At 38.6% G+C, this 24,168-nt stretch overlaps 1 protein-coding gene across 1 annotated transcript; it reads right to left on the bottom strand.

Moving 5' to 3' along the window:
- Window positions 1-51: 51 nt before the first annotated feature.
- Window positions 52-23,211, bottom strand: LOC104403482 (oxysterol-binding protein-related protein 1-like). The gene is made up of 15 exons (XM_010011628.1): window positions 23,091-23,211; window positions 19,250-19,335; window positions 17,982-18,056; window positions 16,664-16,775; window positions 15,459-15,544; window positions 12,132-12,276; window positions 11,331-11,398; window positions 11,207-11,251; window positions 10,124-10,197; window positions 9,961-10,024; window positions 8,927-9,028; window positions 7,383-7,505; window positions 6,185-6,266; window positions 2,641-2,747; window positions 52-285 (listed from the first exon to the last, which is right to left on the bottom strand). Exons 1-15 carry the CDS (start codon window positions 23,209-23,211, stop codon window positions 52-54), a joined length of 1,524 nt encoding a protein of 507 aa, XP_010009930.1.
- Window positions 23,212-24,168: the final 957 nt, after the last annotated feature.

Below are 24,168 nucleotides of genomic sequence, written 5' to 3'. Positions count from 1 at the left end.
CGCCGGCCCCTCCGGAGAGAGCGAGGAGCCGGCCCCGCTCCGCCACCCCCGTCACGGTTCACGGCCCGCCCCGCACAGCGGCACCGGGGAAAACGGAGAAGCGGCGGACAGATGGAGCGCTCGGGGAGCACACTCACCCACAGTTCTAACGCGAGTGGAGGAGACCTGAACCTTTGTACAGTTTTTCCTCAGTGCTGGATTAGTGGTTTCGTGTGCTGACTGCTGCACAACTACGCTGCAGCTTACACAGCGCAGAGACAGGCAACACCAAACACGAAGTTCTCTCTAAAAGCAAAGAGTGTGTTCGCTGTAGTTATGCGTACTTAAGTTAGCAGCCTCTCCGCATTAGCCGAGCAGTGGCTGCTGGTACGCTGACAGTTCAAGTTAAAGGGAAAAGAATGCTCCCTAAAGGGGCAAAGATAAAGAGGTACCAAGCTTGAGAAAGCATTTGTTCTAGAGAGAACCTGATTACCTGGGACACATACGATACAGTTCAAAGGTACTTTGGAGCAATTAATTCCTCTCTTCTTAGAGGAAGGCCTATCTGGGAGTCCCCACAAGACAGACAAGCTGCAAACAGTCCAGCTGACAAGAGAAGCCTGGAGACCACAGGACATGCAGGAAGCTTTTAACAACAGTTGTAGCATTATCCTTCCTGAAAGTGGATTATCGATTGCTGGACGCTTTTAAGATTTGGCTGGACATGGTGCTGGGCCATCTAGCCTCTGTTATGCTTTGCTAAAAAAAGTTAGACTAGATGATCCAAACTGGTGTTCTATGATTCTGTGAAGGTAGTTTGGCAGTTTTAGGTTACAGCAGCCAAATTTTCCAGGGCTTAAGAGATCTTTTCTTTTTTTTTTTTTTTTAGAATATTTTAGACAAGTGTTTTATATTAGAGCTTGATAGAGTTATGCTTTATCATTCAATATACTTGGAAAGAAAACTAATGCATTTAATCTGTATCCTATCACTTGCTAACATGGAACCAAATATATTGCTTCTGCAACGCCAACAGAATTACATCCTAGAAATCAACACTGAATGCAAAGAGCAGGGCAACAAAAAAAAAAAAAAGGAAACAAAACCAAGCGTGATGGGTTTAAGGACAGTAACACTCAAGGAACTTAACTTTTTGTAAAGGTTCAAGTCTCAGGAAGAGATTGCTGAATTTCCTTATAGGATTACAGCATCTTTAAAAGCCTGCATTATATTCTGGAATTGCAGCAGTTTGAAGTTTAAAAATACCAAGGCACAAAATTCTCCAGGATCACATATTCCTGTCATGACCGACTGATTTCAGTAGCTATGGTAGAAATTCAAGTTCACACCTCAGCCTATCCCTCTGCCCAAATCGATGTGCTTTCAGATTAAAATAAAGCCTCTGTAACACCTACTGAGATTATCCAAGTTCAAGCAAGGTGAAATACAATTTCACCATATGTTTTGCCATACTCCACTCTGGAAAGCTATTTTAGTCTGGCTTGAAGCAAGATGCCAACACAATTAAGGAATACTAACTAGCACTAAACACCCACTAGTGTAACAATTTCCCCCACATCCACAAATGGCACTGGCAACTTTAATATTAGATTTTCTTAAAGGAAAAACTCAATGTAAAAAAGCAATGCTTGTTTCACTCTGCTCGAGCTTGACTCAAGTGAGTCTAGGAGACTTGTGACTGGAGACAAAGAGGCCTGGAAAGTATTGGGGGAAAAATAAAAATCTTAAACCAAACCTAGACAATGGAGCCAGTGTGTGCAACTCAAATAACTGGAAGACTAATGGCACCAACACAAACCTCATTTTGAAACACAGCCTACTGATGACAACAAGAGGCTAACTGAGGGATTACTGTTACCATAATACAGGAAGGCAAGTTTATTCCATGGTACTAGGGTATCTTTGAGAAGGAAGAAAAATACCAGACCTCCTACTCCAGGAATTAATGAGTTTGACATATATTCCCGAATTGAAGCATCTGCATTATGTTTAACACCATAAAAGATATTTGTCACTGGGAAAGCCAGAAGTTCAATACATAGCATTCACACACCCACTAAGCACATGGTCTGAAAAATAAATTCAGAATATTGCTCAACACTTCAGTTACCCAGTTAAGAGGGGAAAAAAAAAAAAAAAAAAAAAAAAAAAAAAAAAAAAAAAAAAAAAAAAAAAAAAAAAAAAAAAAAAAAAAAAAAAAAAAAAAAAAAAAAAAAAAAAAAAAAAAAAAAAAAAAAAAAAAAAAAAAAAAAAAAAAAAAAAAAAAAAAAAAAAAAAAAAAAAAAAAAAAAAAAAAAAAAAAAGAACAGAGATGAATTTTCTCAATATTTTAACCTTCAGATAAGCAACCACATTATAGAATCCAAGCATTCAGTTTGAACATTACAAGCAGTAGTTTGTAGGCAAAATCTTTGCCTCTTCCAAACACTTATACTAAGATATGCTTTTGTGGAGGAACTTTACTACTCTAGAAGCATGAATTTTCATCACATTCAGTACGCAAAAGGACAGCTTACCAGCTTACCAACAATATGAAGTTCTATGGGTTTGTGCATGTACTTCTGTAAGAGGTAAGTAGGGAACTATCAAAATACACTAAGCTATTCAACCCTTCATAAACCCGCACAGCACAATACATACCCCTTCTTGCTTTGTAAATAGGCTGAGACAGTCAGCCAGGGCCTCACATGTTTTCTGGGATACTTCAGAGACCACATCAACTTTTTGCAAGATGGGAGAAGATATTCCTGAAAGCATGAAAGATTAGTAGTGTTAAGGAGGCACTGAAACTATAGGACTTTTAGTCACTTTTTTTTCTTTTAAGTAATACACATATAGCATTCATATTCTACAGGAAGGCTGGTGCACTGCAAGACCTGTGTGAGGAAAGGGCAAGCAAAAGCAGCACTGAGAGAATGCAAGTTCTTTCTTTTGCATCCTTTCACTCGTACTGGCATAAATGGCATATTAATGGATTGAGTTTCTCTTTCAGCATGGCTTAAAAAACAGAGGTAGTAAGCTATGTCAGCAAGATACTGCAAAAGTGACTAGCAGCAATCTCCTTTAACCACTTTCTAGATTTAAAAGGCTCAGAGTTTCCAGGTGACAACTCAAATACAAAGTATGCACTAGTTTAATATAAGTTAAACTAAGAAATGTAGTGTTTTTTTGGGTTTGTTTTTTTTTTTTTTTTACTTATACCATAGTACTATAGAGAAGAGAAAAAGCTTACCACAGTGCAGCTGAAGATTTAGGTTTGAAAAAATAGATAAGGAGTTACAAGGACACTGATCAATAAAAGAAAGATAAGGAGATCTTATTTTCGTGGACTCATCTTCTGGGTAAGTAGTACAGCCAGCAGGGCAATGCTACCTCACATCCTGACTTCCATGACTATTTATAGGTGGGTCTACATGTCTGGAACAAGCAGGAAATCATGGTAACCCAAACAACTGGTAAAAATTCATCTTCAAAATTTTGTGATGAGAAGCTTGACATGAGCCGGCTTCAGTGTGCACTCACAGCCCAGAAACTAACTGTATCCTGGGCTGCATCAAAAGCAGCGTGACCAGCAGGTCAAAGGAGGTGATCCTGCCCCTCTACTCTGCTTTCGTGAGACCTCACTTGGAGTATTGTGTACAGTTCTGGTGTCCTCAACATTAAAAGGATATGGAGCTGTTGGAGCAAGTCCAGACATCCTGGACTTACTCATTATATCCCACCAACAAGGATGACAAGGGGGCAGAAGCACCTCCCTTATGAAGACAGGCTGAGAAAGTTGGGGCTGTTCAGCCTGGAGAAGAGAAGGCTGCGTGGAGACCTCATAACAGCCTTCCAGTATCTGAAGGGGGCCTATAAGGATGCTGGGGAGGGACTCTTCATTAGGGACTGTAGTGGTAGGACAGGGGGTAATGGCTTCAAACTGAAACAGGGGAAGTTTAGGTTAGATATAAGGAAGAAGTTCTTCACAGTGAGGGTGGTGAGGCACTGGAATGGGTTGCCCAAGGAAGCTGAGAATGCTCCAACCCTGGAGGTGTTCAAGGCCAGGTTGGACAGAGCCTTGGGTGACATAGTTTAGTGTGAGGTGTCCCTGCTCATGGCAGGGGGGTTGGAACTAGGTGATCTTAAGGTCCTTTCCAACCCAAACCATTCTATGATTCTACGAATTCCTCAGAAGTCAAGCAAGCCATTCTCTCAGGAAGCATACTTGTTGCTATTAGAACTGGTGTTCATTTAATGGCTGCAGACACCAGGATCACTTGACACCATTTAGTAACCCAACTGCTTCAAGTTGATGTCATACCAAGAAAGATTAAAAGGTCTGTCAGTGACAGTTCTTGAATTTTGTAATTTGTACCGCTTGTACATGACAAGATACAGTACATATCCACAGATTGTTGTCTTTGATACTAAAGCTGACTACTACACTGGAATTTGGAGTCTACTTACAGCAGCTATCAAGAACATCTAGAAAGCGCCAGCACACTGAGTTCAGAAGCAGGATAAATATTTATGATATATAAGATGCATGTATTTCAAAAATACATTAGAATAGCATGGTGAAACATTTAGGGAGGGAAATGTAAGCATCAGGTGCCAATATTTTTATGTTACTCAAAAACTTTTAGGAGAAGTTCCACATAGAAAGACTTGCGTTCTTTGGAGCCAGGGGACTCAAATGCTGCAAAGATACCACATCAGCCCAGTGTGAGAACTGGGAGAGTTGTAGCAGTTTTTCCTGTTATGGCTTAGAAGTTACACATGAGCCTGGAAACACTTGACTGCCTCATCAAATTAAATATTCATTGGGAGGAAAACAGGAACCTACTACTGCTATCAGTTGAGACTAGCAGTTTCTGGGAAAGACAGAATATCTGTGTTTGCTTTGCTGTAGGTTTTGGTTACTCAAGTTGTATATTAGTAAAAAAAAAAAAAAAAAAAAAAAACCAAACAAACAAACAAAAAAAACCAAACAAAAAAAACCCAAAGAGAAGTGAATGCCCTTACTGGTTCTTCAGGTCAGCCATATGGGCTTGGAGAAACTGCTCTTACATCTACTAAAGGGAACTTATCCCCTCATGCTAATTTTCAAACTGTTTTTTTTGTGAAGAATTTAGTTTCACTGTATTATTAAGGCTTCCCAATAATCTATTGTGAAACCTTATTTTCTTTGTGAAATAAAAATACAGTAAAAATTCAGCTAGTGCAAGACAGGTCAATGTCACGAAGTAGCTTACTCCAGTAGCATATGGGGAAAAAATGCTGTATTTTAGGCTCCTTTTAAGAAAGCACAGGGATTGAGAAGGAAGAACATTTCTCCTCCCAAAACAGCTATTCTAGTACAGACTACAGATTTGTACAAATAAACAACTTACTCTCTAGTTTAAGCTTCATAAATTTCAGTCACAATATGTAACTAAGACTCAGGCTGAAAGGAGCAACAGTTAGATGTTCTTACAGAACTCCTTCGTGTGTTTAATATATGTGAGCAGCTTCTGTACATGTTTAAGGTATTAAATGAAACATTCTAGTCTCAGAAGCTTGATACCTGTGCTTTTGGTTTTGGCAGTTACATTTGATGGAGAAATCCAGGTACGTTAATTTAAGAATTATTATTTAAAATGAAGCCCAAGTAGTTCAAATCTGGCATGAAACTCATGGCAGAAATCTGTGCCATATACCCCGTCACACCATGCCTCCAATTCCCTGAACATGCCACTCTATCATGCCTTTATCATGTCTCAGATTTCATTGTGTTTCTACTCACTACAAGACAAGATTTTTGAGGGGAAAGCTAGACCAAGACAGCTAGCAAGTTGTATCTCTCGGGACACTTACACTCTGCAGTAAGCTGCTAACTACAGATGTTTCAAAAACTTGAAAGTGAACCCCACCATTACATTCCTATGATACTACTCAGTAAGCACTGTATCTCCAGGCACTTCCACTACATTTACAACCACTAATAAAATTTCTTTCAAAGCACTTCTTAGTTGTTTCTCTGAAATCTTAGCTCTTAGCAATTACTATAATGTTACTTTATTGGAATCTTTTTTAATGATGAAAACACTGTATATTTTCAAGCTCCCAAAAATTGAATTTCAATGAAATTAAAGCATATGCTGCTTAAAAGAGAAAATTAGTTGCCTGGTAGCAAATTGCATTTTACAAGAGTAAGTTTTACCTTTTGTAGCATCCAAAGTGTTTACCATTGCAAGGAAGTCTGAAATCTCTTTACTCAGTCTTTGCTGGCAAGCTTGTGCTTTCTGAAAAACAGCAAGGATAGCTAGTTCAGAAGTGCCTTGTTCTAAGAACTCTCTGAAGTTTTTGAACTTTGGAGAGCATTAGATCTTAAAGACTGATAGTGACAGATACATTAAAACTAAAAGAAATTGCTTGAAGTACCTTTAAAGACACACAAGCAAACAGAAGTTTGATGCGCATTATATTGCTGACTGGCTTCTCTATAAATTAGCATAGCAAACCAAACCCCAAATCTATGTTGTATGTACCTCTTTTGCATTTCCACCCCTTTTTTATTAAGAAGTTTGAAAACCCAGGAAAAACCTTTGCTTGTTCTTTGACAAACCTAAAGCCAAAATAAGCAAATGCATAGGTTAACTGGTGCGTGGCAAGTACAGCAACTTGCAAGAATCCAGCCCAAGATCATATTCCAAGCCAGTGTTTGAATCTGAAGAGAGTTATCTGTTAGATAATACAACCTTCTTCTGTAGGCTGCTGAGAACTGCCAGCACCAGGTATGTTCTCATGTCTATTCTGCCATGGGCTACTTTGAGTTCTTGTACCACAAGGTATATAGCACAACCTGTTTGGAGTTCAACCACAGGAGGATTTTTTCATTACAGTGTCAACTTTCCCTTAAAGTAAAAAGTTTCAGAAGTTTATGTATGGCAAAAAGAATCAGAGGCTGAATACCAGAATTATCAAGGAAGACTCACTTCCATTGTAGGTCTGAACAATCACTGTACAACACATCTAATGTGACCTGAGGTGTTAAAAAGGTCATTTCTAAGCCATTTCATTGACAGTTTTGTAGAGGTAGAGCTCACTAAAGGTTAGCTTTGTTATCCTCCAGTCTCTGTGTCGCCAAGTGCAGTACACAAGGCTCCCTCTCCTGGCTGAAAAGCCAAGCAACTTTCTGCCTTGCAGTAGGGCTAGTAAAACTGAAAACCATAGCCTTGTAGCTATGATAAACATGTCATTTTCTGCATACAGTCTGAAGCAAGCAGTGCAAATACAAATGGCATTTACGCACCCACGGGATGAAAGAATCATTACTTTTAGCCAAAAGCACACTGAAGTATTTCGAAACAGGACTAATCTGCAGCCACCTAGATGCATGAGCCAAATTCAGTACATACTTTCAGAGTATCCTGTAGGTATGTAACAGGTACTGCATCATCTTCATCATCACTACTCAACTGTTCCTGTGTGCAGTAGTGTGTGCTATATGCAGAGTGGTCTTCTATTGCTTCCAGCCAACTCTGAGAGGAAAAAAAGAAAAGGAAAAAACAAACCACAGAATTCATACACATCCCCATACACGCAAAAGAACAAATTAAAGTTTTTTATTGATGTGACATTCATTAGTAAATTGAGACACCTTAATAAGCAGAAAATAGATTGTTTAAAATTGACTACAGACTACCTCATCTTTAATATTCTAAGAGTGCTACAGACTTAACTGATTAAAGTTCAAACACAAATGTAACCGACCCCTCAGTCTAACCAAGGTCACAAAAAGAGTCACATCAGTTAAGACTTTAGGGAATGTATTCTGCATCTTTGGGTTTCTGTTCAGACAGCAAGGTCCCTGTGACAAAGTCTGCTGCCTTATGCATGACAAACTGCACACAAAACCTCAAGCACTATCAAAATTAAGAGGCAGATTCTTTTCCTGTTCATCAAATCACAGAATAGCCAAGGTTGGCAGGGACCTCTGGAGGTGATCTGGTCTAACCCCTCCGCTCAAGCAGGGTCAGCTAGAGCTGGTTGCTCAGGACCATGTCCCAATGGCTTTTGAATTTCTCCAAGGATGGAGGCTCCACAACCTTCCTGGGCAACATGTGCCAGTGCTCACTCACCCTCACATTTTTGATTATGTCCAGAGGGAACCTCTGTATTTCACTGTGTGCCAATTGCCTCCAGTCCTGTCACCAGGCAGCACTGAAGAGAGCCTGGCTCCATTCCTCTTTCCACCCTCACTTCAAGTATTTACATACATTGACAAGATTCCCTGACCCTTCCCTTCTCCAGGCAGTCCCAGCTCTCTCAGCCTTTCTCAGTATTGGAGGTCCTCTGGCCCCTTTAATCATCTTAGTTGCCTTTTGTTGGGCTCTTTTCAGTACGTTCATATCTCTCATGGTGGGGAGCCCAGAACTGGACACAGTAGTCCAGCTGCCTGCACCCTTACTTCATCTCTAGTTAGTACACCTACAGAAGTACATTAGTAACTATAGTACAAACAGCACTTAAAAAAAGTTATTCTCTTGTTTCAGACCTGCCTTTTAAGAAAATACATTATTGAGCCATCTGGGAGAATAGCTAAGAGTAGAATGTACCATTAAGCATTCTTTTGTTTGGGATAACAAACTGTGAAAGTTCAACGGAAGTTGCAATAGGAATTTACCACATGGAGAAGTTAAAAAGAGGAAGTTAAATTACAGGGCATAATACAGGCACGGAGCTGGAAAACAAGGTGACACTAATTTTAAAGAGAATGACAATCTGTCCATTTTGCAATTTAGTCTATAGTCAAGTTATAAGATTTGATATCTACACTTATGTTACTAAGTCTTGATGATCAAGATACTGAACCCACTACTAATGCATCCACAGCAAGTAGTATGCAGATTATTCATTACAGGAGTTACTACATTTTAGCCTTTAATAAGGAGTCTCTTACCTCTCTAGTTTGAGAAGGAAGGCTATTTTTAGGAATCTTGAAACGGTGAACAGTGTCATCAAAACATCTAACAGAAAAGAAATAACTGTCTGTTGATTTTACCTAAAGCAGTAAGAACACACAAAATTAGTAAAATGAATCAGTAAGAAAAGAAAAAATTTAAGACTAAGCAAGAGAATTCCTACTGACTCAGAAGTTTTTGCCTCAGTTTTGATGAAAAGCAACTATAATTTACAAAAAGATTTGGTCAGAAGTTCTACAAAACATGCTGTCTTGCACTTCACATCATGAATGATAATATAGAGGGGATTTATGTCTAAATCTCTGCAATGGCATAAGATCACCAATACTATGGTATTTGTAGATATAGAAAAGCAAGAGACACTTTTCAAATAGTAAGAGCATAACTATAGTTTAGCAGAACCCATGGTGCCGATCTGTAGAACTAGGACAGGTTAGTTACAGGAAAAAAAAAGTATCGAAATGATCCTAAATGCATTTTCCTTAAACACTTCATTTTTCTGTGTATTATAAATGATACCTGACCTGTTTTTTTCTGTTTACCCCTTCCAAAAGGGATTCACACAGGCATAACAGAATTTAAGGAAGTTTTCCCGTAAGTCAGCTTCAGAACTGATCAGTTCTCCATCTGAGATGAGCTGAAGTTACACGGTCGGTCACAACTCACCATTGACAGCTACAGGAGGAACTAGACCTTTGCTATACTGTATCACATGCTCCAAACAGTTGTTTTGCACAACTGAAGAGGCATCCTGTTAGGAAGCCTTATGTATGTTTGAATCTTCAAGACTTTGGAAAGAAGTGTAGGAGATTTAAGATTTACGGCTGATTTCCATGTAAGAATGATTTGCTTGACAAGAACCAGCACTTCCTGCAACAGCATGGGCTTTTTTCCCTTTTTTACAACAAAAGCATGCTTACCAACCTACCTAAAGTTTTCACTATGCGTATGGACCACCATCACATAAACACCTCCCCCCACAACAGTAGTTACAAGTAATTTCAGTTTCTACCGTGCAGACAGCTTGTGTTAGATGCTTGCATCCCTGACGATGATCATTATTCACTGCATCAGCTCTTTGAAAGAAAAAAAAAAAAAAAAAAAAAAAGAGATTTAGTAAAGTGAAGATGGGAATTATTTAAATCTCTTTTCAGAAATTGAAACACAGAACTTACTGTCTCCGATACCAGGACAGGACTCCATGTTCTAGAACTATCCAATAGAGTTTCCAACCAAAAAATCGTGAGCTCTAAAAAATAAAAAATAAAAAATTAAGGTAAGGTTAACACAGATGAAGAGTTACTATTCCCAGTAAGGTGGATAGCTTGAAGGCTGTTACATAAAACTGGCAGCCGTTAGGAAGACATTTTGGTTTACCCATCTCGGTGATCACAGCAACCTGAGACTATACAGTGGTATTTTGTTTTTTGGAAACACCCAAAGACAAAAGTTTTATTGAGTCTGCTATTTAGTACAAACTGAAATGCTGCATTAATATAGGGATTGATGATCACCACACAATTCTACTCTATAAAATCAAATGAGAAAGAAAACACAGAGATATCTACTATAACATATTACCTTTCACAAGCTCCAGTACATAGTTCTGGTTTAAAACCAGTTCCTTATATTATGATTGTGAGTGAATACATAGCAAAATTTACACTGAAGTGAACTTCGAAGATTTCATTAAGGAATATAAAAAAAATAAACACTCATCTAATGGACTGAGAATTTTTATTTCTTATTTTAAAAAGAAGGGAAAAATACTCACTTGAACATATCAGAGCAAAACAAGTTTTAAACAACCATTTGACTGACATCTATCCTCAAGGCTTTAAAATTTCTTGAAGGATTTGAACTTGTGGCAAAATATTATTCATACATTATTGAAGACATCCATTCAGGAAAGGAATTAAAAAAAAATGAAAAAAGAAAAAGCAAACACACAAAAGCCACCATTTTGCCTGCCATGCAAACAAGAAACAAAACCTTACCACAGTAAAGCTTTGCCATAAAAATTACTAAGAAATGAAGACAGTTTTTAGGGACTGAGGTCAAGATTAGAGTGCCACAAATCTAGGAACTGATCCACCCAGCCAGCCCATCTACAGTTTATCCACTATACTAAAGTCATTTAACAAATGTATTATTGAGAAGTTCCCTCATATGGTAATTCTCACTAAGTACAGAAAAAGGACATACTGATATACTTTGTGGTCCTTACAAGCTGTTTTAGAAAAGCAAATAGGACATACCTTCCATAGGAGACCTTCGTATCGTCTCAAGGGTTTGTTGACAAGCTGCATAGAAATTAAAGCTCATGTATGAATAGCTTCAACTAGACACCTTGGCATTTTAAATGGATACAAAAGTTCCTACCTTTCCAGTTTTACCTCCCAGTATCAGTTTCATTTCTCCACCTTGGGCTAGATCAAGGGGCGTCTGATCTGTTTAGTAACCAAGATGAAGCATGAGAATTTGATGCAAATGAACCTAGATGTACTTAAAAATATTCTGACACTGTGTTTATCCATCAAAGTTTGGTCCCACAAGCTTCTCTGTTTACTTGGAATTGTGGAATATAAGCTCCTCAAGGGTAGAAGACTAAAAAGGCTCTAAATTTTAGTGCACTGAACCATCCTGCAGAGTTCTACTAGCCACAAAGAGGCCTTTGCTCTTATTTTTGTTTTTAGCTCTTCAGCTATATAAAACAGAAATTTCACAGATATCAAGATAGAGGCATCTTTAATCAGATGACAAGTACACAGTTTGCACATCTGCATAAAGTTTTCCTGATTTGCTTTCATGAGAAACCTTCTTCTTAATAGCCACTTCGTCTAGGCCACATCCTCAATCTTACCACTCTTCTAGTTGTTACCTGTGTTCAGTGTTTAGCATCAAGAAAACAAAAGCCAGGCACGTTTTATAATTAAGACGGACAGCAGGTAAATTTTTCAGAAACAAGCAAGTTTGAAAAATAAACTCATACGTAAGTATTTTGCTACAGTTCTTTAATGTCCTGCAATTTAGTCAATATTGGGCTTCCTTTATTAGTCATCCAAAGCTTGTACAGCACCGCAAGATTTTCCCTGAACGCTGAGCGGTAAATAACTTAGCATATAGAAGCTGTTGAATTTCTGTCTCCTCTTAATACCTTATGTACTTTCATTTGGTACTCACCATTTTTGTTTCTTATTTTGGGATCTGCTCCATTTTTTAGAAGTTTCAATGCACAGTGCTTATGGGCACGGTAGGCTGCACAGTGCAATGGTGTGTTCCCCATCTGATCTGTACAGTTGATATAAGGTGGTTTGGGCCTGTTCAACTGGAAAAAAAACGAAGTTGTGCTTACTTATCAGTTGTGATCCCTTGCCAGATGCCACGTGCATTCTTTTCAAAGTTAGCTAACTAGGATGCTTCAGTGTAGATCTGGCAATGAAGACAGCATGTAGCAAGCGTTCTGAGAAGGGCAAGGGCTACAACAGTCAAGATGTTCAGCTAGAGTAACACACTTCAGGTTTTTTGCTTGCTGTATCCCTTCCACCTCTACCACACAACATGGAAACATTTATCCTGCTCAATTGCGTAGTGCCAGATAGAGTTGCACAGCATTGCAGTTCAGTCACTTACATTGCTAGAATGGCCCTGTTAGATTCTACTATCAAAATCTACTGTTCCTTGTAGAAGACTCCTGGGCACAGTCTAAGAGTTAGCACAGGCCAGTGCTAAATCCAGAACAAGTCTGTACAGCCACCCTGTTTCAGAGAGTAAAAACTTTGTACAGAAGGGTGGCAGACATGACAGTCTCAGTGACTGAGCTATCCTAAGACATTTAGGAGCTCTTAGTTACACAATTACAGTTTAGCTGCATTCTGAAGTCTAACTACTGTGTGAACTTTAAATAGCCACTCTAATGTCACAGATTAAGAAAAAAAAACAACCAAACAAACAAAAAAACCAACACAAAAAAAAAAAAAAACCAAAACAAAACCAAAACCCCCTGAGTTCTACTTGAACGTAATGGTTTGAGAAATTGACACCATCGAAGAGAAGGGTCATTAAGCGTAAAAATACCATCCTAAAATACCACTGCACTCCTCAAATACATAGCTATTGGATATGCACATCATGGTTGGACTAGATGATCTTTAAAGGTACCTTCCTCCCCAAACTGGTCTACACAATAATCAGCCATTACAGTTAAAGCAGTCTTAGGAGACTAGAGTCACAAATGCATGACAACAGTTTTAGAGAAACTCAGTTGAAGCCTCTTGCATTAGCCAAATGCTATCTTAGAGAAAAAACTCCATAACAGGATTCCCACAGCAGCAATTTAAGTTAGCATCAACAGTAACCACCTTCAATGTGCTTCAGAAGTAGTCCTGTTACTTACAGTTCAACTGAAAAATGAACACAACTCCAAAAGAAACAGCTTGTAGAACTACAACCTCATTAACACTGAGGTCAAATACTTGAGATCTGAGGGTGTCTATTTTACCTCTTAACAACCAGCTAGTTTACATCTGCCTTTTCTCTGCCTCCTGAACTCTTGCCTCCACACCTTTTAAGCCTGAGCTTCCAGCAGCAAACACCTTGTTACAAGGCAGTATTTTGAAGAAAGTTTCATGCATCAACTAATTGAGATAAAAAGCTCTCCAAGTCATTTCACTAAGTGTATGGTATGTTTGAGAAGTCACAGGAAGAACACAGAGGTTTTGCCTCAAGTAGACTAAAAAGCGCGGGTTAAGATTCAGCTACTGAAGGTCTAGCTTTTAGTAGCAAAACATACTGTGATCTAGTGAGAATCTTGTCAAAGAGAAACACAAAGCCACCACTACCATTTGACTTTAATAAACTTCAACAGAAGGAAAAGTTATAAAGTTATACATCTTCCACAGATGTATTAACCTAAGGGTAGGAAAGTCAAGGAGGTTTATACCATAGAGCTATAAGTAGAGAAAGTTCTTTGGACTTCCTCAAGAGTCATCATGAGTTTTAAAATTGTAATTCAATGGGCAGAGGTCCAAACATTCACCAAATGATTCCAAGACACATCCGTTATGTCTTGACCTAAACAACTGCATGAGGGTCGAACATGTGGTAAGTACTTTGAAAAGTTTTACAGGTGAACATATAGTTATCCTCTCATATACAGACCCCAATGATACTAAATAGTTTAAAAAAAATTGTTTAGAAATGAAAATGTTTACAGGAAGAGTTACATGTGCATGCATGGTTACATGGCACATAAGAGAAAGCACAGTTCTTTAAATGACAAATTTCTATGGGGAGCCATCTTTTTCTACATCAGTTTAAAGCTTAGTCAGCAGGCATGCAACAAGCCTTAAAAATTACCAGAATCAAGAACAGATCACTTATGCCAGTGTATGAATTACAAATAGTACAATCATGACAGTGTATTAAAGCACCATTCTTCCACATCTTGAGTACTGTGTACAGCTCTGGTTCCCTCTCCATTTCAAAGAGGATAGTACAAAAAGTACAAACAAAAATTACAAAGATGACCAAAGACTTAAAAAAAAGTTTTCATGCAAGCACGAGTTAGGACAAGGCCTCTTCTGACCAGAAGACAGAAATTTAGAGGTTGGAAATAGATTTTGAATAGGTGTTCATTGTGGCTTCTAGGCAGATGAGAATGTCAAATCTCTCAATATACAAAAGTCTTGGGCTTGTGAATTTTCAATTAGAAGTACATAGATGTATTCAGACTGCTCTGCTGCCTTAGAAGTCATTATTAAAGGTGCTAACTAGGTAGAAAGTGTTACATACTGCATGTCTTACTTCCAATAAACTCTTCAGGACTCTCAAAAGCTTTAGTTCAAGCATTGAGATCCTGGATATGTCAAAAATATAAACCCAACTGGATATAGTCCTGGGTAGCCTGCTCTATTTTATTCTGCTCTGTGAACAGGAGTTGGACTAGCTAAGTCTCAAGAGACACCTTCCAGTTTCAATTCTTCTGTGTTTTGCTTCTTCAATAGGCTCATGCCATGGTATTGCTCAGCTTGAGTTACTATGACTGCATGCACAGACAGTTCTCAATTCCTGCTCAGCATGAAACTGTGCTATGCAGATGACTATCCATTAAAAAGTAGACTTCAGCTCCAACAGGTAACAACAAAAGCTACTTTCAAGATTTAAAATACACTACATTGTGGTGAAAACCTAGGCACTCATGACTAAATTAAAGTATCCACAAAAAATAAGCGTAAGCCAGTAGATCTAGAACCATTACACTGCTAGTTACAACTAACAGAGTATTTAGAAACATGAAAGAAGCTGAAAAAGCATTATTCTGCAGCTTCCAACAAGGAGGCTGAAAAACCCTTGAGTGTTCAGCACCTTACCAAGGTAATAAGGTGCACAGCACTAATACTTTGAAGTCACAGCACTTTGAAATGCAAGGCCTAATGCCAAATGTTGTTACATTAGCATTCTGGTTTGAACCACTAGCCATAAAATTATTACAGGAACTTGAATTCTTACCAAGGCAGTCAGTTTCCCTGTTTCCCCCTCTCTTGCTGCTCCTAAGAGTTCTTCTTCCAGTTTCCTTTCTTGTGTTCTTTCCACTGCTATATATAGAAAAAAAAAAAATAATAAAAAAGCCACCCAAATTTAAGGTCAGTCTCAATAAAGCAGCAAGTACATACAAAGTACAGTGGTACAGTGCTCAAGAAACTATATCAAAACAAGCCTAGAAAAGCACAAGTTTCCAGTACTATTTATTTGGCAGGTATAAATGGAATATTTATTCACAGAAGTCTGTGTCAGAGCAAAAATGTGTAATATTTGAAAAGATGCATGAGTGTATAATCACCTGTACATACGTATGTTGTTATTTTTTAAACACAACCCAGCCCCACTGCCTAGTAAAAGGGAAAAACAGTGAAACTATAGGACACTCCCATCAGATCTTCCTTCTGTTCTTTTCAGTTTTTCTTCTACTCTTCCTATCATCCTACAGAAATTTTAGTCTTCTCTAATAATCCAGCAGATGAGCAACACAAAGGAGTTACCTGTGCACTTGCACATAGAATCAGAAGAGAGATCACTTTTCACATATATGTACTGGACATGGAGTTTCAGCAGCGTTTAGGGGTATCACATAACCCCAGGAAGCAACACAGCTCTTGAACTCTCCAGAACTACAAGCAGTGAGCCTATGTAAGTATTTGGACTCCATCTACCTCACCTTCAACACCTGTGAGGCAATGGAGGAAACAAAAGGGGTTTTTACTTTTTTTTCCTCCTTTTGACGTAATTTCTGACACTGCAAGTTCCAAATCTGACTCAAAACTGGGTCACCTTTGCAAACTGCTCAGAAGTTTGCTTGTTAATTATTTCATTAACACAAAGGCACTTAGTTCTCTTGACTTGAGCTCCTCCTCTAACAGTGGGCTAAGGCTTTGACTGCCATGTACCATTCAGAGCTATAGCAAGGATTACCCCAGCAGGACTGAAATAGTTACTTGAATAACGCTACTGGCATTTACAGCACTTAATTCTCCAAGTTGCTTGCAGGCATTAACTATGACTTCTCTTTAAATTTGGTCACTAGGAAAAGAAAAAAATTCAACTGAACTTCTACAGCTTGCAGGAGAAAAAAAAAATTAAAAAAAATCAGCTTTTAGAATGTACAAGTGTTGAAAAAACAAAACAAAATGAAACAGGCTATGGCCTGTTAAAGTTACCTTCCAGCATATTCCTTATGTCTTTATCTTGAGTGACTTCTTTTGCAGTCTCTCCACTCCCATTAATGATAGAAGTATCAGCATTATGCTGCAAGAGTAACATCACCACCTCCTGGAAAACAGTTTGAAAAACACTGCTTATCTCTCTCTGCTACAGCAAGGCCACAATTGAGCTTTGCAGCTATTAACATCCTGTGAGATGAGCTGTGTAACGGCTTCTCACCACTGATGACTTACAAAAACAGGAAGGGATGTTTTAGAGAGATTGGAGAGCAGGACCAACTGCAACCTCCCCTTCTCACATCAGTCAAGCTGAAAGAACTAAAAGATCTGTTTTAGCTGAACAGACCTGATCAGATTTAAAAGCTGGTATACCTGATGTGAATGCTGAATTTGACAGATAAAAACAGAAAGAATCGATGAGAGACTATATAGTCACTCCTTCTGAAGGGCCAAGAGGTTATCCATAGGGGCAGTACTACTTCGGGCATGATGGTGGCTTGTGGGAAACAATCAAACTAGTCTCACATTACGGGCCTATAAAAAACTCTTTAGTTCTAGTTTTCTATGAAGAAACAGCACTTCCAGACACCAAATGGACCAATGTGTCCTAATTTATATTTTTTTCCACTCCAAAAGCCACTAAGATTAAAACAATGTGGTTACTCTCTAAGTAAATATGCAGTTAGTTGGGAGGAGCAATGCCTCATCCTTTTACTGTGCCAAACATACCAGGCACAAACATGAATTAATCTGTTGTACTTCAATAGTAGATCAGAGATCTTTACACTGGTTTCCACACAGGAATTAGAACCTGCAGCTAAAGGTAGCGCTATGCTTCATCATTGTCTGACACACAGAAGAAGTAGAACAGAAGCAACATAAGTTATGAACTAACACACAGTTATGAACTAACACACAGTTATGAACTAACACACAGTTATGAACTAACACACAGTTATGAACTAACACACAGTTATGAACTAACACACAGTTATGAACTAACACACGGTGCTACAGGTGAAGACAACTATTGTTTCTTTTCTCATCTGACAGCAAAATCTTTACAACAGAAAGCTAAAAAAGGACATTAACGTATACCAAGGGAAGCCATGGACCAGTGTTCTCCATATTTGTACCATGGTTTTGTTTTGGATAGTTGTGACAGCTAGTCAATGTGCCTAGTCCTTTTGAATGCACTGTACCAAACCAGGCAAGTCATTTTTAGACGCTGTAAAAACATCTTTCTGAAGTGATCTTATTGCTCGTATTTCCCTAATTCTACTATTAAAGCTTAAAAAAAGTGAACACACTTTACCTTACGTCCAGTGAAAGCTGCACGATGGAGAGGAGTGTCCCCCATGTCATTCAGCACATTCACATCTGCACCAGCCTAAACAGCAAGACCCAAAGACATCTGAATGTCCTTCCAGCAAGAACTATATAGCTATTCCCTCTGACTGGGGGAAGGGGGAAGACAGGACACTAATGTAGGCCTCATGGCAAATTAGATCAGAACTGTAATACAGCCATCCTGGAAGCAAAGATAAACTACATAAAATTTATAACCAGCATTTTATAAACTGCTTCAAAAGGAAATTCCTCCTGCATGTTTTCCAGGCATTTCACTTTTAAGAGGGTATATGGAAAATAAGTTTAACACAGGGAGTAGGGGGGTTGTTCATTTGTTTTGGGGGTAGGAGTGTAGGTGTTGGCAAAAAACTCCAAACAACTTAATGAAAGAACTGCAGTGCTACTGTACAACACACATACATGTATTATTACAGATGCACAGAGTAGTACCAGCCTCCTGGTGCTCCTGATTTAACAAGTGGTGTTCCCTCCAGGAACCTATTGCTATTCTTTCACTTCAAGTGAAACTTTCTCACTTTTCTATAATCTTTGGCTTGAATGCCCCTTCCTCTTGTCTCACAATTTCTCCATCCCACACCTCTTATCTGAAAGGAAGACTGCTTGCCACACGGCGCAGGCACTGTTCCAGGAAACCAGGAAATCCTATCCTTTCCTTAAGGATTTCTTCTACACTGCTTTACTTAATCTCAAAAGGTCAGAAAGAGGGCAGAACCTACTTAACTTTATCACATATGTTTAAAATCATGTAATTTACCCAGGTCATTGCTGCCTGCCTAAAGTTAACTGATGAACCTGACTAGTTCCAGAGTTCTGTTTCTGGTCATTCCTCATTCACTTGCTTTTATGAGTGCATACTTAAGATACTATACATCTTTAATTCCTACAATCAGATGGTTATACAAACACACATACTCATGAGAAAGTTAGCTAAGTACTGATAATTGTAAAAACTGTTCAGAGTAACAGCTGTATACCACTGTATAGACTTCCAATGTCACAATTTTGGGACCTTGTAAACTGGGCTGACTCACACTGCAACTATTTCATTCCTTAGTTTTAATAATCATTTATCCCTATGTTACATGCAGATGAACTGTAGGAGTGACTCTGCCTCTCTAAAAAGCCGCCTTTCTCATATCACAAAAACTGAATAAATACTGCTTCTAGAACAAAGAATTTTCTACCTTCACACAGAAGCAAGTAGAAATATACCTTCAGCAAATCCTCTACTACAACAGCATGTCCAAAGTAGCAAGCAAGGTGAAGCGGTGTCCAGCCCATATTGGATTTACTTTTGCCTAAAAGACAAAACAGGTAAATTAAGTTTTGCTCACAATACAAGAAAGATCTTGTCATGTGCTTGGAGGTTGGCATGGATGATCATTCTCCATAGTAACAGAGGAACAAGGAGGCTGGAAGCATCAATACTATTCATATCATCTGAATTAGTACACTGGAATGCAGTCTGACAGCGTTAGGTTAAAACCTACAAAATCTTTCTGAAAGGACAAAGTCATGTAGTCTAATGGAGAATTAAACTTTTTTCCATGTAATATTTTGTTCTTCACCAGCAGCATTAAGTTTCATTCGCTATGAAAGTAGCACACACAAGTACACATTTATCTTGTGTATATATAAAAAAAGTTTACCTGATTTTATTTCCTGCACACAAATAAGAAGTAGGACAAGCCATCTGCCCAACAGAGGATTCAAAACAAAATAGGAGGGATGACCTAATGTTAGGAGGGTTTTGTTATCTTGTGCTTGTACTTGTTTTTATTAAAGATAACCTTACTAAGTATGATGATTTGAAAGCTCTGTGCAGCGTAGAACTCATGTACCACCTACAGCTCTAAGCCTCTGCGGGAATGATAAGTACAGGCAAGAAGTAGGTACAGAAGTGACCTTGCAAGGAAAGCTATTATTTATGCTTTAAAGAGCATTTAAAACATGCTGTGGAGGACTGGCTGTATAAATGAAATTCACAAACCATGCTACAATCACTTCTTGAAAAGTAAGATTAGAGACTACTACTTTAACAACTGATGTTACTTTCCAGTCATTAACTCTATTAAGCGAAGCTGATTTGTGCTTTGTTTTTACTAAGTAACAGACCCACAGCATTCCAAGTGCCACCTAAGAGCTATCAGTTTGTATTTGGAAGCAAAGTGAAAGTGAGGAATTGGAAATTATTTTGAAATTACTGCCACCATTAAGTTTTTCTCTTTTGTGTATCCTCAAGCACTGAGGCTTGGAACACTACATAAGTTTACCCAGAGGAGACAAGCCATTAGCACAAAGAAAAAAAAGAGAACTGCTGGTCTTGCAAGTTCATAATTCTTTCTTTTGTTGTATTACAAATTAACACTAGAATGTGGTTCACAGCTGAAATATTTTCCCATTTCTTGTAACTGTTTCCAGCTAAACATTTCTGCCCTTTGTTGGCTATTTCTTTTGTTATTTGATTCTCTTTCTTAACTCCTTCTGTTGTTTCAACCCCAGACTTAGTATTTTCCCTCATCCCAGTCTGGCCTGTAACAGGGTTCCTGCTCTATGTGACTGAGGAGCTAAACTACCACAGAAGATAAATACTGTGTGGATCACGAACTCTGAGGCTATTTATGCTGGGTAACATACTAAATGGACATCATTCATCCCTCAGTCAAGCAGGGAAGAGGGTTTTTTCAGAGAACACAGAAAAAGTCCAAGCTGCACTGAATACATACAGTTAGCCCAAGAAAGTCATGAGTTACAGGACTGACAAAACAGTGCTGCCGTCAAGGATTTTGGTCATGGGGGGTAGGGGGGAGGAAAAACACAACACCCAAAAAACCCCATCAGGAACCTGTCCAGATCTGTAGTTCTCTGTGAATAAAATGCCAGAGGCCCTTGTTCTGCATCCACTCTGAATGTCTGCATTTCTGATGTTAGCTAAGCAGTTACTTCTCAAGCTCTTGAGGTGTTTGTTACTTCTTAAAGTGACCACAAGTGTTTGTTATTTTTTTTTTGGGGTAGTTAGAGCCAGTAATGAAAAAATACGTAACATTGGTGTTGAGCTCAATAGGTGAACTTACATTTGTCCTCTTATTTCATATAAAAAAAACTACTTGCCTGTAGATATTAACAAATAATAAAAAAACCCTGCAACCTGCTGAGGTTTTTGGTGTGGGTTTTTTTTTTTTTTTTAATTATTACTATTTTAAACCAGGACAGCATTACCCTGGGGAAGGTGCAAGGATAGGAAGGTAGAATAAATCAGAATTTAGAAAGCAGGTATTTCGCTGTGTACCGATTCCACATTCAGAATTATTTTGTTTAACCTGAACTATCACCAGCAAATTTGCCCTAGCTTCCTAGACCTCCTATTGACAAGCATGTTTTACCTAGCTGGCCATGTAGTGCTAAACTGGAAGGATAACAGCTAAACTCCATCTTTTCCTTCATTAGGCAAGTCTCTTTCTTGCTGCACACTTGCACAATACTAACATTTGACTTTGATCAGGAATGCTGATCAGAGACCACTTTGCTTGATATAATACAGGACTGCAGATTACATCATTTCATTATGCTTTCTTCACTTCAGATTATGTATAGGAACACATCTGAAGCTCTGAAATCTCTTCCACTAACAAGAGATTTCAGCAACTTATTTATGGGTACTGTTGCATGAACCTAAAAAGTACTTTTATTCCAACTGTTTAGGCACTACACACAGTGTCATGAATATTTGCAAATGACATACTTGTAAGGGTGGAGAACTTCAGCTCTATCAAGTTCTGTCTGGTTCCTCTTTAAATTATGAGCTAGCTCCCTGAAGATGAAGTAGCAAGGGTTTGCATTTTACAACTTGTTTTTCTGAGGTGATTAGATTAACTATTGGGAAAACACAAACAGGGCTGAGTAGTCAAACAAAAGGATGAGTAAATTAATGATTAAGAATGAAGACTTGGGAAAGGGATAGAGCTTGTTCAGGTAACAAGCTTCCCTGCTCCTTAGAGCAAGGCATTCCCTCTGTCACAGCTGAGAGGAAGCAGAGTTGCTCTCTCCCCTCTCAGCACTCTTTTTTTCCCAGTGCTGCTTAACAGTTAAACAATGACAAAGAAACACCAGTCTGTGCAGAAAGAGTGGGATACACATCCATTTTTGAGAAGCAACCAGAAACACACTCATGTAAATAAAAGGAAATACGATGCTACCAAATGAATACAAAAATAAGGCAATCTGCAACTGATAGCAACCTTGCAAATCCAGTCCCAATTTGAAGTTCTAATACTCAGCAAGAAAGTTGCTTAGCCATAGCTATGTTAGCTATGCATGTCCAAAACTGTAGTGTTGGCCAAAGACCAAGACACAGGCAGCTAGCAGTTTTACTTTCTTTTCCCAAGTAACCAACCTAGTGTACCTGCTGATGGCAAAAACCACACACTGAATGCCCCATCACTGCAAGTGTTCAGGGCCAGGCTGGACAGAGCTGTAAGCAACCTGATGTAGTGGAAGGTGTCCCTGCATATGGCAGGGAGGCTGGAACTAGATGATCTTTAAGGTCCCTTCCGACCCGAACCATTCTATGATTTGTCCCAATCATTCCTGCAAGTAGCAAAAAATGTAGATGCTGCTACTATATAATGAAACAGGGACCTTTAAAACATAAATATATAGTACAGTACAAATGACCTTATCTCTGCAGCCCTGACAGAGGCTGATTATCTCCCTGAACAATCCCCTGGCACCATAATCTGTTTTGTTCAGCATTATAAAGCTCCAAAGTTGACATAAGCGTGAACACAGGCAGAAAGAGATACTGATTCTTTGGCATGTTGACACTTCTGCAAATTACTCCAAGGCTTTCTGTGCATTACAACTGTGTGTGCTTTGCTTTTATGTTCTCTCCCCTACGCAAGTATGGCCTTAAGTCCCGGGGTAGAAGCAGTTGTTTAAGTGGGTTTTATTACTCTATTGGGCACTCCAAAGAAAGCAAGATAATGCTGTCAGTAAGTTTCACTACATGTGGCTTCAACAGTAAGATTACAGACATTTGAGGAAGGCTACTAACCTTTACAGTTGATATCAAAACTTATTTCTCCTTTGTCCATGGTATCCAACAGCTGTTTAACTTCTTCAGCATTTCCATTTCTAGCATCATGGAGAAGCTGCTGTTCTGCTTCCGTACTCATCTCTAATAAAGATATGAAAGAACCAATTTTGCAATTTCATATGCTGCTGTAAGTTACAGCTTACTATTATGTCACTTTTCTCTCTTATTTAATACTAACACTGTTATGAGAAAGATGATCATTTCCTCTCTGGAACACATTCAATGTACAAGCTGTTTTCAACAGTCCAGACTCAGTCATGCCAGTAAGAGGCATTAAAATTCCTCATACAAAGCAATTAAATAACAAAACACCCATGTTTTCTTGCTTTGCAGTTTTCTCACTTCTAAGTGTGGCTTGGCAGTTGGAACTGTATGCCACAAACAAAGCAAGCTTTACTACAAGCATAACCATTTTGCATTTACTTTTTCCTTGTAAGGTTTTCACCTTTACCCCTTAAGATTTCCAGAGGCAATGAGGAAAAAACATTATGTATACCTTTTAGCCCAAGTATTTCTTCAGACTTATCTGAGTCTCATTTTGGCTGCCACCCTTGGGGAACAGAATATGTTCACAAGGAGGCCCCAGATACCCATCAGTGACTAGTACTATCAGATCTTGCACTCAGGTACCTGACCCTCTCCAGCCTTGACTTGAAGGGGAGTCAGATACTCAAAACAACTTTGTAGATTTGATCTTATCTTTAAGAAACAACAGTAGAATATAAAGAAGTTAACGTGTAACTGTAACACATCACTAGCCAATTCTTATCTAGCTATTACTCTTGACCTACGAAAAAAAGGAGTATTTACATCTTTCAAAGAATGGAGAAAACAAAACCTGTTATCACAGCTATTTTTACAACTTTCTACTAGACAGGGAGCCTTAGACCTTTGGGCAAATGTCACTGCTACTTACCAGGACTCCTGCAGAATACAGTTACAATATGATGTCCTAACCAGTCTTTTCCCACACTGACAGAATCACAATCTGACTTCATTTTGCACACACACGCCCCCTTTTTTTTTAAAATGTTAT

Source organism: Nestor notabilis, unplaced genomic scaffold (assembly GCF_000696875.1).
Source record: "Nestor notabilis isolate BGI_N333 unplaced genomic scaffold, ASM69687v1 scaffold10943, whole genome shotgun sequence".
Lineage (NCBI taxonomy): Eukaryota > Metazoa > Chordata > Aves > Psittaciformes > Psittacidae > Nestor > Nestor notabilis.
The sequence above is the reverse complement of the archived record's forward strand: the minus strand, read 5'-3'. Positions and strand labels throughout refer to the sequence as shown.

Bases quoted from the DNA above. Each gene is read 5' to 3' on its own strand.
- LOC104403482 (XM_010011628.1), bottom strand. From the start codon at position 23,211: ATGAGTACGGAAGCAGAACAGCAGCTTCTCCATGATGCTAGAAATGGA. The intron at 18,057-19,249 runs GTATATTTCTAC...CTTGCTGTTTAG, and splicing joins TAGTAGAGGATTTGCTGAAG to GCTGGTGCAGATGTGAATGT. The intron at 11,252-11,330 runs GTAGGAACTTTT...ATTTCTATGCAG, and splicing joins TGGGAGGTAAAACTGGAAAG to CTTGTCAACAAACCCTTGAG.